The sequence below is a fragment of the Phyllostomus hastatus genome, unplaced genomic scaffold (genome assembly GCF_019186645.2).
Source record: "Phyllostomus hastatus isolate PE091 unplaced genomic scaffold, TTU_PhHast_1.1 phas_contig_699, whole genome shotgun sequence".
Taxonomy (NCBI): Eukaryota; Metazoa; Chordata; class Mammalia; order Chiroptera; family Phyllostomidae; genus Phyllostomus; species Phyllostomus hastatus.
In genome coordinates this window covers 688,355-706,777 of record NW_025333941.1, presented here as the reverse complement: position 1 = coordinate 706,777, position 18,423 = coordinate 688,355, and the positions used below count along the sequence as shown (strand labels likewise).

Below are 18,423 nucleotides of genomic sequence, written 5' to 3'. Positions count from 1 at the left end.
ACAGTGGCCTAATAATATAGTTTGGTATTAGGTGTTGTGACCCCTTCTACTTTGATCTTCTTTCTCCAATTGGTAAGGCTATCTGGGGTAGTTTATGCTTCCATATACATTTTTGTAATGTTTGTTCTATGTCTGTGGAATATGTCATTGTTGTTTTAATAGTGTTTGTGTTGAATCTATAAATCGCTTTGAGTATCATGGACATTTAGATGATGTTAATTATTCCAATCCATGAACGTGGTATAGAACGTGCTTCTATTTATTTGTTTCTTCCTTAATTTCTTCAGGTTTGTGTGGTTTTCTGAGTATAGATCTTTTACCTCCTTGGTAAGGTTTACTCCTAGATATTTTATTTTTTGTTGCTATAGTAAATGGGAATGTTTCCTGTTTCAAATATTTCACTGATGGTGTAAAAATACCTTTGATTTCCTAATATTGACTTTGAATCTTGCTGTTTTGCCAAATTCAGTTAGTACATCATGCAGTTTTTCGGTAGAATCTATAGGGTTTTGTATGTAAATGATCATGTCCTGTGCAAATAGTGACAGTTTTACTTCCTCCTTTCCAATTTGAATGCTTTTTATTTCTTTTTTAAAGTACTTTTTATTGATTATGCTATTACAGTTTTCCCAATTTTTCCTCCTTTATCCCCCCATCCACCCTGCCTCCCAGCACTCCAGTATCCCACCCCCTGCTTTGTTTATGTCCATGGGTTGTACATATAAGTTCTTTGAGTCCTCTGTTTCCTATATCATTTTTATCTCTCTCCACATATTTTATAACTACTAATTATGCTTCTTCTTCCCTGTGCCTTTTTCCTGCTATTCCTCCATTCCCCCACTCCACTGAACTCCCTTTGTGTGGTGGCCATTTCTTTGATTCTGTTCCTGTTCTGGTTGTTTGCTTAGTTTTTGTTTTCTTTGTTTTTCCTTTCTTTTAGGTTCATTTGTTGATAGTTGTGAGCTTGTTGTCATTTTATTGTTCATATTTTTTATCTTCTTTTTCTTAGATAAGTCCCTTTAACATTTCATATAATAAGGGCCTGGTGATGATGAACTACTTTAACTTGACCTTATCTGGCAAGCACTTTATCTATCCTTCCATTTTAAATGAAAGCTTTGCTGGATAGAGTAATCCTAGATGTAGGTCTTTGCCTTTCATGACTTCAAATACTTCTTTTCAGCCCCTTCTTGCCTGTAAGATTTCTTTTGAGAAATCCACTGATAGCCTTATGGGAACACTTTTGTAGGTAACTGTCTCCTTATCTCTTGCTGATTTTAGGATTTTCTCTTTGTCTTTAATCTTGGGTAACTTAATGGTGATGTGCCTTGGTGTGTTCCTCTTTGGGTCCAACTTCTTTGGGACTCTCTAGGCTTCCTGGACTTCCTGGATGTCTATTTTCTTCACCAGATTGGGGAAGTTTTCCTTTATTATTTGTTCAAATAAGTTTTCAACTTATTGCTCATGGTCTTCTTCTTTTTTCTGGCACCCCTACTATTTGGATATTGGAATGTTTCAGGTTGTCCAAGAGAATCATCAGCCTCTCTTTATCTTTTTGGATTCTTGTTTCTTCATTCTGATCCAGTTTGTTTCAAATTGTTGCTTTAAACCCTGGTTTCCTTCTTGTCACTGTTGGTTCCCTGAATATTTTGCTTTATTTCATTTTGGGTATCTTTCATTTGTTCTTTTATTTTTTAACCAAGCTCAGTCAGTTCTGTGAGCATTTTGACTACCACAGCTTTAAATTTTCCATCACATAGGTTGGCAATTTCCTCATTGCTTAGTCCTCTTTCTGAGGTTTTGCTGTGTCCTTTCATTTGGGCCATATTTCTTTTTCTTGGTGCAGCTGATAGGTTGTAAGGGAGTGGGGCCTTAGGTATTCACCCAGGCAGGGGACCCTCTTTGTTGTGCTGCCTGTGTGGGAGGGGCCAGAGAGGGAACATTGAAGCTGGTCTGCTCATCTCTAGTGCACTTTCCAACAGACTCTTGTGTCAGACTGGAAGTATCACTCACCATGGCAAACCCAGCCTTATCCCTCAGTCAGCTCTGATTCTCAATGTTCCCCTTAAGTCAGTCCCTCCCACACTGCTCTGCTTAGCTTGGCAGTCAGCCCCACCCTTCAACCACCTTGCTGTGATTTTTCTGAGTCAACCTGTGTGGTCTGCCTTACTGGTCTGGTTGTTCTGGTTGATTTTTTTTCCTTAATCCTTTGGTTGTTGGAATTCCGTGCAGTTTGATTTTCTTGTGATTTTTATTGTTTATTGATTTTAGATTGGTTGCTATCCTCCTTTTGGTTGTGAAAGGAAGTAAAGAGTTTCTACCTATGCCTCCATATTGGCTGGAACTCATCTCTAGTGCACTTTCTTTTTATTTCTTTTTTTTATGTGTGAACACAGTGGCTAGGACTTTCAATACCACTAGAATAGAATTGGTGAAAGCAGACATCCTTGTCATGTTCCTGACCTTCATGGGAAAGCTTTGAGTTTTAGCCCATTAATTATGATGTTGGCTGTTGTTTCTCATACATGGCCTTTATCAAGTTGAGGTATACTCCCTCTACTCCCACTTTGCTGGGTGTTTTTTTTTTTTTTTTAATCACAAGTGAGTGCTGTATCTTATGAAATGCTTTCCCACGTGTAGGTATAAGATCCTAATATATTTTTTTTTCTTTCCTTTTGCTTGTGATGTATTACCTTTATTTATTGGTACATATTATCCCATCCTTGCACATGTCCTTAATTTTAATGAGTATTTTCTGAGCTTGTTGCTGCCTAAAAGACTCCAGTCCCATCTCTATGGTTGAGAAATTGGGATCAGAAAGTGTCCAAGAGGGGAACCTGCTCAGTTTCTATATTATTCAAGTACTTTCATGTTTAACTTAATTTACTTACAAAAATGTACACAGCATGAATGCCCACAAAAGGTCCTGATGTGACTTATAACAACTAATGGGTTTATAAGGGCCTTCTGCATTCATGGTAGCTATGTGGTATTATTGTATTTTCTCGGTCAAAAAGCAATATTGTGTGTGGGTATCCATGAGACATTTTTATTGTTCATTGCTTGTTCATTTGGAGATTCTGTAAATGTTTAATGAATTCAAACTGGAAACTTACCAGTCACTGTCTGAGGCACTGGGAACACACTAGTGGTTGAAGAAGACAAACTGGACATGATTGTTCATGTCTAAGTACTTACATAACCACTAATATTTAAAAGGCACTTCAGGGTGCCTTAAAATTTTAATCCCATCCAAATAATTGACCTCAATGTGCTTCTCCAGAATTTTTCTGAATCCCTTTTTATTTTCACAAGACCTCTCTTCTTACAACACACATTAAATTCATCAGAAAACTCTTTGACTCTAGATGCTCAGAACAAATCCAGAAAACAGTAACTTCTTTTTGTGCTTGTATAACCAAGCTTGCAGGTTACCTGCATGATGCACTTGACTTATTACTGAACTCTTTGCTTGCAATCCAGCAGTCTTACTAATTCTGGCTAATTTGAAGAATAAAAAATAATAATATTGTTTATTCCACCTTCTAATTATTTTTGGCTTTCCTAATCATCAAAATAACAAACACAGATTAGCAAAAAGAAATAGTTTTTAACATATAATCATGGGTAATTCAGATAAGATTAAATATTACTATGACTTTAAGGAAACATTGGGTACATAAAAAATTTTTGAAAAAGGAGAAAAAAGGGAAAGTGGTGTCTTATATTTCAGAAGTCAGAGAGTGCTTTGCAGGTAATTGAGAAGAACAGATCCGAATGGCAAGAACAATTGGTGGGCAACTCAGAATCAGTGGGACAGAGTGGGTCTCTAGACAACAGGTGCCTTCCTGAAGCCCTCTCATGTATCACATGTAGTCAATTACACTAAAGAGAATTCTCCTGAAGCACATTTCCTGCCTGAATCCCCTGGTAGAAATGTAAAGAGGGCCAACAGTATTTTCCTCTGTTTTATTTCCTAATAAATAGCTTAAAATAAATATACTAAAACCAAATTTTCAGGTTGGCAAAATGTTGGTTACTTTCAATAAACACAGACTAGCCACATTTGTTTTTTCTTTCAACCTTCTAGTGATTCCCCACTTCACTCAGAGTAAAGTAAAAATTCTGGCTGATTGATTTATTATTTCTGACTTCATATACTAACATTTTCTGGTCTTTCTGTTCCAATAAGTTCGCATCCTCTGTGCTGAGCCAACATGTTGGAATTGAACAAAGAAAATCACCCCAAGTATGCCTTACTTCATTCTAACACACTGTCATACACTATTGTTGTCACTGATGTTTGGATTATTGTGTGACTCCCTCACTGCCAAGTCTGGTCTATGAGGTCTAAGATTTTGTCAATTTTCTTTGTACTGATTGGAAGAGTGTCAGGGAGATGGTGAACAGAAGGCAAGTGTCCTTTCATATATGAGCACAAAAATTACAAACGTGATGATGTTTAAGGGGGGTAAAATATGGACTATTACATTCTCACATAACAGGAATTCTGACTTAGGTAAAAGACCAGTTAAAACATTTTTAAAAGAGAAGAATCTAATAAAGAATGAGCCCAGGGAAACCTAGAGCTCATTAGGTGGCAGGAATGAGATATCCAGGGAGAGGATACAATGTGTGTAAAGGCCAGAAGGTAGGAAAGTTCATTGAACAATCCTAGGTTCCCAGGGTTCTCAGTCCAACACACCAGAAGTCACAGGGAGCAGAAAATGAATAGAACAAGTGCAGAGATTTGTTTCCCATTTCCTAATTCTGGATGCAGGCTCTTTAAGGACAGGCATGTGGAAATTGCAAAAAGAACAAAGAAAACAAAGAATGAGGATAGTGATGTTGTTACAAAACAAACAAGGGGGACCTGGGACGATATACTATTATTGAAAGAAGCCCCCAGGTCTGTTATGTCCGCCGCCCGAGGAAAGAAGTCTCTCAATGCCAAAGATTCATGAAAAGGAAAGGAAATGTTTATTTAATGCTATACAAACTTCAAGTAGTGGCCTAATGTCTTTATCAAAAATCCTAAAGTCCCTAAAAACACCCACAAACAGACACAGTCCTTCCTTCCTTCACCTTTTGCCCAGTCCAGAGTACCGTATCTCAGGAAAGGAAATAGAAGTCCATGGCTCAGGCAGTCTCTGGTTTTTCCCATCTAGTACTCCATCTTGACTGGGAGACCTCCCTGGGTTCCCAGCACCCTCAGCCGAGTCTCCGGGATCTCTGCTAAAACCAGGTGGTGGTTCTCCCTTCTAAAGCTGCGGGGGTCCCCACTCTGGCAAAGGCACATGGTCCTCTCTCCCAGGGCCATGGGAGTCCCCACTCTGCCAAAGCTGCATGGTTCTCTCTCTCAGGGCTGCAGGAAGGGAGAGTCCCCATTCTGTCCAGGCTATGTGGTTCTCCCTCTCAGGGCTGCGGGAGTCTCCACTCTGTCAAGGCCGTGTGGTTCTCCCCTCAATGGCTGCCGTGTCTGGGTTTAAATCCCCATGCCAATCTTCCTCTGCAGCCCCATTTCCAACTCCTCCCACACTCGGCTCCACATGCCAGAACTCATATCCTTCCAGCTTTACTGGACTGCCATCTTGAGTCTGGGCAGGTGTGATCCCATGTCATGGAGCCAATCTTCTCCGAGCTCCCATGCAGGCACTGTAACTAGGGGGACCTGCCCCCCAGTCCCATCTTGGCGGGGAGGTCGCTTTCCATCCCCCTGACCTTGAGCATGGCCATAGCTATTTAGCATATCTAAGTGACCAGCCAAAGGCTATAGGTATGTTAAATGACCATGCCATGGATTACCTGCAAAGCTACCCTGCATGTTCTTGCTCTGTGTGCCCCTTCCCCCAACTCACACCTGTGGAGGAAGGGGTGAAGACATCTTAAAATCTCCTGGACACCTTGAGTTCTGGACACCATTTCAAATGCCCATTTGGGGTCCCCCCCCTTGGCTGCACCCTGTAACAATGTGTGCCCCGAGCTGCACATCAAAGAAGGCTTGAGAGAGACTCATTAAGTACATGCCTATGGGTGGTTGACGTCACAGAGACCTGCATGTTTAATAGAGTGTTGAGGTTAAATGAGAGAATATCTTTTAAAATCTCTGTGATCTCATTTCTTAATGATGCAGGGAAAATATATGTGGAATGAGTACACTATTGATGGTCAAGGTGCTGTCGAAATATGCTCTTTCATGCTGCTATGTCTTCTAAGATGCTGAGCAAAGGCTGCTTTAAGTCAACCTGGAGACTCAGGAGGATCTGGGAAGTCAGTGTGGGAGGTTGTTCTGCATGGCGTGGGCCCAGCTCCCACTGGGAGTTGCACAGGACCCATACTCATGATAGTTTTTCCTGTGGGGAATGAGGCCTGAGATGTACCTAGGTTGCTATTAGTCTTGCTTTTTGCTAAAACTCCCTCACCCTGAATTGAAGACATTTACTGCAAAGCAACTTCCTAAAAAACATGCTAAACATTCCAAGGATGAGTAACCTGGTCCAACTACTTTTGCCTTTTCATTTGCAAATGTCCCTCTTCTGTGATATAATTACCAGGATGCTCTTCTTTGTTTTCTGTATCAGGAAACCACCTAAAGTGAACCTGTGCATAGTTAATGAGGACTTTCTTGTAATGTGCCCAGTAAGACAATAAAAGATCATTGGAGCCAAGGCCAAGGATTTTGCTCCCCTTGAGAGAAGAGCCATCCCATCCCTGTTCTTCCACAGGACTTAGTAGGCCCTCTGAGTTTGTCTCATATTTCATCCATAATGACATGGACCCCAGGAGCTGGGTCTGAATCAAGTCAGGTCATCTACTGATGTGAACATCAGGTAAAAGAGAAGCAAGACTATTGGAAACTTTCTTTAAATCAGCAAAATAAGGAACATTTAGAATATTTAAAAATATGTTAAGGATAGAGACTTTGAGTAAGACCACATGATTAGCTAGTTACAGGGAGGTTATGTTAAGGTAAAACATGTATTCAATAACTTTAAAAAGAAGAGAAAGACTTTGTTAAAGACCATGAAATAGGGCAGAAAAGCAGAATACAACTCATCTGAGACAAAGGCTGGAGAGATTTCAGAAGAGAAGAGACCATGGGAAGGTGTGTTTGCTAATTGAGTTTACACAAAAGCAAAGCAAAACTTTTCATGAAATTCTGATGGGAAGTCCTTTTACATTTTGGCTGTAAAGGTCCCCAACAAAGGTTTGTCTCTGCTGAACAGCAGGAAGATTAAAATTCTAAGTAATGGGAGCAGGATTTTGAGACAGATAATCTCTGGTTCTTAACACTGGCAAGAAGCTTTCTAAAAGCCTTCTGAATGTTTCAAAGGAACAGATAAAAGATCACCAATTATCATATTGCAATTACATTTTTAATGGAGTAGTATAAACAGTAGATGTCAGTGGCTTAGATTAAGAAAGAATTCATGTAAAGGATCCTGACTCTGAGAGAACTTTAGCCCTCCAGATTCTAATAAAAATGCTGTCTTCACAATGGAGGGACCCACAACTGAATCTCTTTCAGCCAAGTCTCAATTTGCATCTCCATCAGTTCCTGCATTTTATAAAGAGGTGTCAGCTCTGAGTGATGTAGGCACAGGGGCAAAATAGCTGAGAGTCCTTGAACAGAGCCAAGATTTCATCTCCCAAGAGAGAATGTTGAATGTCAAGTGTAATTCTAAAATTTTTAAGAAAAGTAAGCTTCAACTTCAGTGAATAAAAGGGAAACCAATCTTAGCTCAATGCCTGTTGAACAACAAGTGCCAGTCTGGGTTTTCTTCAGCAAAGAGGTCCCCTCAGTTACAGAGCCCTGAGAAATAGTTCAGTTTTAAAGGATCGGACAGCTTTTATTGCTGGTCTGATTTCACAGAGTGGAGCATCGATGATGGTATTTGAAGACATCTGCCTAAACACAGAGTGTGTGTTCTCTGAACTGCAGCATGTTGTCTCTGCTGGTACAGTTAAAGCTCAGTCTTTTGAAAACAAAATAAAATTTGGCTAATCTCTAGAGAGATGTGATATGGCAAAAAAGAGAAGTGGCTTTCCTTTAAAAAAATACCCAGTTACAATAATTGACTTACTAGTAGACCAAGTGCCCAACTACCAGAGACAGATTAGAACCAACATCGTGTGAGCACATCAGTGGTTCTGATGTGAGCAGTGCACCCAAGGTGAACGAGGTGAGCAAGCTCAAGTCAGTAGTTCTTTCTCTGGGTGGTGGGAGCAGGGTGACCCATTCCTAAGACGATTTTTAAAAGACTTCTCATCATATTCAACACCTTAAAGAAAACCAGGACATAAACACAGCCTGTATTGCCTAATTCTAAACAAAAGAGAAATGGGAGAAGAAAGATTTTTTTCAAATATTTTATTTATTTATTATTTAGAGAGAGAGGGGGAGGAAGGGAAAAAGAGGGAAAACACATTAATGTGTGGTTGCCTCTCAAACACCCACTACTGCTAACCTGGTATGTGCCCTGACTGGGAATGAAAACAATAACACTTTGGTTCAGAGGCCAGCACTCAATCCACTGAGCCTCAGCCACAGGGCAGAAAGATTTTTAATGAGTGTCTCAAACATTCACTTACCTAAGGAGCACACTGCCTTCCAGCTCTTTGACAAAATTATTAAAATAGGCAAATTCAAATCTTAAAAATCTTCTCTAAATATTAATAGAAGTTTTAGCTATATGAATGAATAAATTCAATTTATTCCAGTTATTATAAATTAATGCTTTTTTGAACTTTTGTACCTGTGTCATGGCTAAATTTTTTTTGCTTATGTATTTTTAGAAACAAATGATTATGGTTTATTTAATGAAGTAATTTCTGCAACAGACTATAGTTTAAAAGCTGTTATATGTTTGTGATATGAAGAGAATGATGCACAATAAATAAGATTCATCTTATATCTTTATTTCAAGGACTTTTCCCATCTTTACACTTAGCAATAAAAGGCATTTCATATTGTTTAGAAAAAATATGGAATATTTTTCTACAAAAAGAAGGCACAGCATTTATAACTTGGACCAAGAACTGAGATGTTTGGATTTTCTTAAACAAATCTTAACTGGTGTGTAAGGACCAGAGAGGACATATATTTTCTGAGTCAACACCTAAACCCTTAAGTAGATTTTGACTCCCACTTAATTTGAAATATTAAATAATTTTGTGTTTGATATTCATTCTGTGAACATCGCCATTTCCCAACTACCTTATGTTCAATGTCATTTCTTGTATTTGTGACAACATAAATTACATGTTGTTGTATTTCTCCCTCAATTTAGTTAATGTTAGAAGAAAGAAAGGTGCTTTATGAACCCTCTAATTTGACCTAAAAAGAGAATGACATTCAGAATTCTAGGCTTCAGGGCAAGGCCAAGCCTTCTACAGCAATACTGCAACAGCTCCTGACTGGCTTTTAACTCCCAGAGGAGTCAGATTGCCAAAATATGGGCTGTAATGTGACAAGGTAGCCAGATCTCCTTAGATGTGGTTTCTATGGCATGCACGGATGTTCAATTCAAGTAGGAAAAGCAGCATCCATTACAAATAGAAGTGATAGATCTGGATTAGACAGGGACAGGTATCCCAGACCATTAGCACTTACTGCTTCAGCAAGTGGCCTGTCACATATCTTTCACCATGAAATCACAGGAAGTTCACCATCACCTTCAACAAAGAAGGCAACATTCATTCTGGTCCTCAATTCCCCCTCCCAAGTGCACACACAATCAGCCACTATTTTTGCTTCTCCCCAGCCACCTAGTCAACCTACTGACACACAAATCCCCTAAAACATGGCTAACTTGTTGAGTCAGCTGATGGGACTCAGCTTCTTGACTTGGACCAGATTATGGGATTGAGTTTTAGTTGTACTCAGTTCTCTAAGGCCATGTGGAAATGGTGGCTCTCAGAGCACACCTTGAGAGTCTGCTCCACACGTTTCCACTGGGTCAGAATAGAGACTGGACACCATTGACCTTCAATTGTGTCCTCATCCTCAAGCCTTTCCTGCATTCCCCACCTTTGCCACTCTCCATTACAACCCTTTTGCTACTCTGACTACCACACCCTCCAACTCCCTTCCTGATTAAAATTTATGTATTCATGTTGTCCCCAGTCTTACAAACTTTCATCTCTCTTCAGACTCCTAGTCCCCAACAGTATGCTCATCTCATCTCTCCCTTGATTCTTCTTCCATGTCTCCCGTTTCATAACATTTGTTGCCTAGTACATCTGGTTATCCCTCTTATACTAATCTTAGAATACTGATCTGCACCTTCAAAACCTTACTCTTTTGGCCAACCCTGTGTCTTTCCCCTCATAGACATCTTAGTCTGGGAGAATGGCTCCCCTTTCTTAACTGCACCAGCTCCAATAACCCCTCCCTCATCATGTAGGTCAGCCCCTTACTTGTATGCCTCAGTCACATCCTGAGCTTCCTTAACAAAACCTTCCTTCATCACCTTCTTATGTCCTCTTTGATACACATAGTGCTTAATACCCAAAACCCATATGCTTTATATTTTCTCATCAGGACTTTGAGCAGATCTTTTTGAGTGCCCTGTATGCACAATTCTAGCTACCTACAATCCACCTCTGACCAGAGGATTTAGTCCAATACCTCAGATGACCCAAGTAGGATTAAAAAGTAGACCAGAAAAGAGATTTATTTCCCATTTCCCAAGTTCTGATTGTAGACACTGAAGGTAGAGGTGTGGACTTTGTTAACATAACAGAGAAATAAAAAAATAAAGACACTGATTTGTGTCCTGAGTTCCAGGTCACAGGAGGCACAAAACAGGGTCTCCCAGTACAAGCCTGTGGGGGCTGATGTCAAAGAGACCTACATGTTTATTAGACTTTCTGGGGATCATGGCAGCATAATTTTCAAACCTCCATAAGCTTTCCCTTGAAGGTGAGTGGAAATGTATGTACAATGCAAACACTGTTGATGGGTAGGCTACTGCCAAGTTGCAGAGGTTCACACCTGTCCTTTCTATCAGATTCTAAGACAAAGGCCACTTCAAGGCAAACTCATCCTGAGAGAAATCTGGGCCATCAGGTCATCTTTGGCTGTGGACACCAATTCAGAAGTAGGGCAGGACAGCTAGAAACAGTTATTTGGAAAATTGCAGCCAGATTTTTTAAAAATGGAAGATTTGAAAATAAGGTAAGGATAGGTACTGTGAGCAAGGTGAAAAGATCTGATCATTAGAGGTAGGTGATGCCATAGTGAAAGATACATCATACAAGTTTAAAGAGGCAAGAGAGACTTTATGAAAGGCTGTGCATTACCATAGTGAGAAAGAATGCAACACACTTGAAAGAGAAGACAGAAGATTTTAAGAACAAGAAAAAGAATCATACACCTCTGTTTCTTATTTGGCTTTACAAAAAAGAAATATAAAGTAAAGCATTTCATGAAATCTTGCCAGTATGTCTTTTTACCTTGTGGTTTTAAAGGTCTTCACACAACTTAGGTTTCTGCTCTCTCAGAGAGATGAGACATAGACACCAGGAGGATTGAATTTAAAGTCACAGATATATGCCCTCCTGACAGATACACTTTGACTTATAACATTGGCAAGAAGATTTTAAGGAGACACATGTGTGTTTCAAATGGGCAATAAAAGAATCTGAAATTACAAATTGCAATTCTATTTTTGAAGAAAATGCTCTAAAATATGGAGGTCAGGGTCCTGCAATTAGGGAGAACCTGTGTAAAGGTCACTGATTCTGAGGAACATGAAAGCCTCTGGGTCATAATAAAAGTGCTTTCTGCACAGTGGAGGGAAACACAACTACATCTCTTTCAGCCAAGACCCAGTTTTCATCTTGATCAGTTATTGCAATTTATAAAGAGGTGCAAATTACCAGTTATTTATAAACAGGTGCAAAATAGCTGAGTTTTCCTGAACAGAGCAAGAATCTGATCTCCCAGAAGGCTGGGCTTCTGGAGATTTCCATTTAGCCACTACATTTTTCTCTACAGTAACATTCCCTGTCATCAAACATAATCCCTAAGGAAGAAGTGTGTACTTGATCCTAGGACATACCTGGAGTCACATGGTTTGACCTCATTAGTTACCTAAGTGCAGAGGAGCTGAATTTTATCACTTGGTTTACTCTGATGAAGGTTTTTCTATAAAACATATGATGGGAGTTTTGTCACCTGAGGTCAAGGAGCTTCACCCTCATACTTTGCCTTCAGTCTCTAGCTTTGAGTGATGTACTCTTTCCAAGAGGTACCAAAAGAACAGGAGATCAAACTTAGCTTCATAAACTATGGGTTCATTTTTAATTCCATGGGTATTTGTCTGAACTAGGGCATTTGAGCTAAAGTCCTAGCTTTATTACCAAGGTTTCCAATTACATCTTATTAACAAAAAGACCAGAAATGTACTAAACTTATTCAAATAGTTTTTTGTCGTTGTTGTTTTTTTGTTGCCCAAGTACAGTTGTCTGCTTTTCTCCCACCATCCCCATCCCCAACTCCACCCCAGCCATCCCCACCTTCCTCTCCTGATCCCATGCCCTCTTGGTTTTGTCCATATGTCCTTTCTAATTCTTCCTGAAAACCCTTCCCATTTTTCCCCCATTATCCCCTTCCGCCTCCCCTCTGGTTACTGTCAGTTTTTTTTTTTTTAATTTCAATGTCTCTGGTTATATTTTGCTTGCTTTTTTTTTTTGATTAGGTTGCACTTAATGGTTAGATCATATAGTATTTGTGATTCACTGCTTGGTTTATTTCACTTAGCATAATACTCTCTAGTTCCACCCATGCTGTCACAAATGTAAGAGCTCCTTCTTTCTGCTGTGTAGTATTTTGTTGTGTAAATGAACCATACTTTTTTGATCCATTCACAAATAGTTTCATTGACATATAAATAACAATACTGGAGACTTTAGAAATCTTTTGAAAACTATCTAAGATAAAGATTAAGATCAGGGTTGCTACCCACATGGGTGTCCTCTTGTCCATTCCCATTGTCTACAACTGTGACCATGTGCCTCTTCATGTTTGCATTGAGAAATGACAGAGCTAAGATCCTGTGAGCTCATCACCTGCTCCCACTGACTATCATACAATCACTGCTAATTCTCTGAGGGACACAGTGTTAACTCCACTGTGGACATGGTACAAATGAGACCAAACCAAGGCAAGTGTTAGTCTGAAATGTGACCTTAAGTCAACAATAATAACAATGTCAGCTCACATTTTTGAGTGTTTATTAACTTAGTGTAAATATTTTAAGAATTATTCACCTGCAGACAAATATATCATAACAGTGCAAACAAATGCAATTTAAAGCTCAATAACACAGAGGAAGAAAGGAGGGTCAGTCATAATGCACATAAAGTTCAAGACCCTGACTTTCAGCAGACATGATGGGGTTGAACACTTTACACTTGTAATCCCCAGCATCTCCCCTCATAACGGGTTTTATGATGATTCTTCTGCCATCTGACTTCAGCTTCATTCTGTCTGTGAACTTCAGATCCATGCCATTTAAAAACCACTGGGGGAATTTTCCATTTGTGTAGCAAGTCAAGACCACACGATCTTCATTCTCTCTGACTACATAATTGCTGGCTAGGAGGATGGGCACTCTCAGATACTCTGTGGAGAAACAGAGAATGTGAATCTTTGAAAATTTGCTTGAGACATGGAGCCATGCTGCTTCCTCAGAGATCTCCACCACTCACAGTCCACAGTGAGCTATGTAAAGGTCACCAGAATATGGCCCTGGCATTTGCAGAAATAAACTTGTTCAAGTTCAGGTGATAGTATGTAAAGTGAAAGTTACACCTCCTCTCTGAGCCTATATAACTTCAGGGGGATTCTGTACCTATGTCCTCACTCTTCTCTGTAGTAGCAGTACACAAATCCCCTTCCCAGTGCATATGGCTCATAACCTCATCATCAGGTACAATTTTTCTCTCATGAGCTTTATTGACATTGCCCTAGAACTTTTTTTTGACTTCACAAGACATCAGATTCCACTCCTTATGTGAATATTTATGTTTTGGGGAAGGCAAGCTTACCACCTTTGTCCATCTCTGGGGCCAAGGGAAGTTTACAGCAAGTGGAAAAGCATTCAATTTTTTTTTGTAAATTTTATTTATTTATTTTTAGAGAGGGAAGGAAAGGGGAGAGAGAGAGAGAGAATGAGAGCAAGAGTGAGAGCGAGAGTGAGAGCGAGAGAGAGAGACATCAATGTGTGGTTGCTGGGGGTCATGGCCTGCAACCCAGGCATGTACCCTGACTGGGAATTGAACCTGAAACACTTTGGTTCGCAGCCCATGCTCAATCCACTGAGCTATGCCAGCCAGGGCTTAGCATTCAATTTTTGTTAAAACAATTATTAGGTATTAAGGATGGCCCAAGCCAGTGTTCATGGATCACACCTTGATGATTTCTATCTAAAAGCCTTCTCACTCTGAACAAAAATTTATTTCCTTGCCAACTGAGTCAATATCATAGAATAGTTAATCTATAGAGGGAAATAGTTAAGGTTTTAATAAAACACATTGACTGTAGAAATAGAAGAAAACTATTCATGTAATAAAGGTCATACATAACATCCCAGAAATAACACAATATTCCCCAGACCACCTTACTTCCTGGTTGACCAGAAGCCTTTCCTTGCAGACACACAGACTTCTGCGACCCAGCTGAGGTGTATTTCTATGGGGCACCATTTCCCAGGACATGCTAAGGGTTTGAGTGGAACAACACATAAAGTCCAGAAACAAGCAATCTAATAATGGCAACAGAATCATGTCCTTTGACCTTGACCATTCAAGTCATTCTGTCTCCTCTGAGGGCAGGTAAGGACTTGTGCAAATGCAAAATCAGTGTCATACAGCAAGTGTGGAGCATAGACTTGCCAAAATTCTGGTCCTTGTGGAAATTTGTGTTGGGTAGCTATGAAATAGAAATGTAGAACAACTTAAAATTATTTTGCATGTGAAAATAATGATTAATACCCCAGGGCCTGAGACTAATTGCAAGAAAGACTATTTTATTAAAGAAAAAGAAAAAAAAGGACCTGAGATGATGGTCTTAGTTCCTGCAGGCACAGAAAACTTGTACCTCATGGCAAGAATTTAAAGGACTCTATATCCAGGTTCCAGACTCCAATGTGATTTTGGATCATTCGTTCATTCAGTCATTCACTCATCCCCCTTTTATTTCCTCCTAATTCATCAACAGCAACTCAGTGTTTGTTACTTATTGGTCCCTGGACTGGTTTCAGGAGTAGAGTGAGGAGTGAGAAGACAAAGTCCTTTCATTTATATCTGCTGGGAGAGACTGCACCAAAACAGGAAATAAATAAGTAATGTCAAATCCGGGTCAGGGAGGTATGGATGCACCTCCTGAGGGAGATGCTTGGGTAATGTATACAGTGATTCTGATTGTTACTGCAGGCACTTTGGTTCTAGAGTAGAAATATGTTATGTCTCAATTTTTTTTCACTCCAAAGAGCAAATTGTATACCTATAAGCTGAGGATACTTAATACAAAAACTTTCTGAGCCATTTTTTTTTGCTTTAGAATCCAAAGACCCTCTTCTACGGACCCTGTGGTGGAGAAATTCAGTCTATGGCTACAGATAGCCCAAGAGCGACTCTGATGAGCTGCTCATATTCTCTGTGACTCTGCTGCAGTGAGTGTATCTCCCTGTTCCTCAGTTTATTCTCAGTGAAGAAAGTTGTCAGTGTGTTAGCTATAAAACATTGTCAGTATGTGACCTACATCTTGAAATGGAAGAAAGAGCTGCTCAAATGAAGCGTCCCTTATTAATGGACTCCTAGATCTCTTATTGGTCTGGGCTGATTCCTGGTGAATGACAACCTTCCAGGAGCATCTTTTTTCTTCAGTTTCTTTCCTGGGATGCTGACCTTTCTCTGAAGCTTCTTAAGTCCCCCCGCCCCCCACCCCAGGACAGTCTGCTATATCCACAGACATTGTCTAACTGTGCTCTCCACACACAGACTCAGGTGACACCAAACTCCACTTCTGCCAAGATGAGTCTCTTGGGCCTGAGCCAGGAGTGGTGACAGGCTCAGGAGCCTTGTGACTCAGGCCCATTAAACCTTTACACACTGAGCCCTTTTGAGGACCCCAAACCCAAACTTGCACAGGCTGCCTTGCATCACTGGAGTAAAGAAACCTGACACAGAGTTCTGGGGAGTGGTTTCTGTGCTGAGGTCTGTATGAATATCCAGAAGCTTCTCAGACCATGCTCTGACCTAGTATAGCGGGGTCAGCCTCAGGTCAAGTTCATAGGAACATGCTCAGGGGGTAGAACTGAGATATGTCTCCCTCTGCTGAGTTACTCTCATCAGACTGACTTTTCTGTCTGCAGTGACTGCAGGGCTACAAGTTGGGTAGGGAAGTGAGATCCTAAGAAGTTTGTCTACACTCTGTGTATTCTGCATTAAATGTCAAAAATGAACCTTAAACAAAATGCAGAGGGGAATGGAGGTATTTTCCAGGGCTGTCAGTCCTGTGTGTGAAGTAGGAGTCACCCCTCCCAACCCCCAGTCATCAGAGAGCAATCACTCACCATATACGTCAAGTTGTCCAAACCCTATTTCTTTTTTTGAATCTGGAAGGTGGGCCACTATTGTATATGGTCCTGCGCTCTCCATGGTGACCTTCTTCAACAGCAAGGATCCATCATTGGTGATCATCTCTTCTCTAATGTTTTCAAGACCACTTAAATGAAAACTTAATGTCATAATAAAAAACGCAATTACATTATTTTTGTCCACGCCTTTCCCCTTATACCACACATAGACTACAGCCTCAGGAGGTTTATTGCGGATACGCAGAACCACATCCTCCCCTTCGGTACAATAGGTGGACACAATACTGAGTTGAGCTGTGGTGGGCAGGCTCCAGAAGATTAAGAATGAGACTAGGAAAAAGAAAAAAAAATGATCAGTATTTGTATCTATGTATTGGTACCTGAATTCTGAACAGGTATCTTTATCTCTCAGCCTTGGTCTGTAGGTGAGTGTGTGTCTCCCATGGTCAAGGTCAACAGCATGGCCCCCATTACTTCAGCACCTGTGAAGCTGTTATTTTTGTCTGTTTCAAATACTCATCTCCAGGTGTTTATCTAGCTCACCTCTTCACTGTGCTTAGAGCCCTTTTGAAACTCAGGAACAGTTTTGAAACACATTTTTCTGACCACCTTCTCTAAAAATTATCTGCCTTCACTTTGTGGCCTGTCTTACTCTGTTACTTTCATGGCTGTTGTGTGTACCTGACCTCACATCTACACCATTCTTTGTTCCTCTCTCCTCTATAGAACATGGACTCAATGAGAGCTGGGCTTGTCTGATTTTGTACCTCCAGTGACTACAACAGCTTGGAAATATATGGGAATGAATGAATGAGTCCTGTACCTCCTAGGGTTTATTTGCCCATTTTGGGGGTTTGTAGTAAAGACAACATCTAGCACCCCTGATTAAATTTTTCTAGTGTTTCCTGACATAAATCATTATTATTGTTATCAGTTTTCATAATTCAATACTCAGTGATGAATAACAGGAAACAAACAGCAATCCAGGTTTTCCTGCCTCTCACCACTTACAGATTATGAGATTTTCCTCTTGCTGGGTCCCCTCTGTTGGGGACCACCCTGCCTGGTCTCAGGAAACTGTAACTCCCCATGACTTAGGCTGAGTGAGAGACCTCCAGAGCAGGAGCCATTAAGGAGACAAAACTTATTTCCCTGGCATGAACGCTTCCTGTTCTGTGCCTGACCTCCTAAGCTTGATCAGTTAGCCAATGACAGGTAAGATTTCCCACAGAGGGAATTTCCTAAGACAGGCATGATCACATGGAGGCTTCTGGGAAGAGACTCAGGGCTGTGGAATTGAAGGGGTGATGGATATCAACCCCTGCCCCCTTGGCTTTGTCAAAGACTGAGTCCTTGTTCTTAGATGTGAGAAATCCAAGTCTCCTGGCTACTTTTGTCTTCTCTGTAAACTCAGGCCTGTGGAAATAGCAGGGGCGGTGCACCCTAGTCCAGAAATGGCAGACCCCCAAGCTAATCAGGCCTGGGACATAGAATATGCAAAATCTTGTGAGAACTGTTTGCTAGAGGATGTTATTAAATTAGAATATGAAGGCACAGACAGGAAACCAAAACTAGCCCTTTAATCAATGTGTTAAAACTCCAACCTCTACCCAGAATCACAGCGGGGGTTCTGTCTGCATCTTTGTAAGTCACCTACTTCTTTTGATATTTTCTGCCAGACTGTGAATCCACAAACTAAGTCGGTATTCTCAGTAAAAATCTGCTTGGGAATGGATATGGGTGCTCCCCAATAGAGAGAGTGGCTGTTCCGTTCCTACTTCCCCACAGGACCTGGTTGTCTCTCTGCATGTTTTTC

At 40.4% G+C, this 18,423-nt stretch overlaps 1 protein-coding gene across 1 annotated transcript in view; it reads right to left on the bottom strand.

Annotated features, from left to right (window-relative positions):
• Positions 1–18,423, bottom strand: part of LOC123825902 (carcinoembryonic antigen-related cell adhesion molecule 1-like) — an 84,514-nt gene that overhangs the window by 49,508 nt on the left and 16,583 nt on the right. Inside the window, exons 2-3 of the mRNA XM_045849553.1 lie at positions 16,584–16,937; positions 13,385–13,630 (exon numbers count right to left, since the gene is read on the bottom strand). Coding sequence (XP_045705509.1) covers positions 13,385–13,630; positions 16,584–16,937 — 600 coding nt within the window. The remainder of the gene's footprint in view (positions 1–13,384; positions 13,631–16,583; positions 16,938–18,423) is intronic.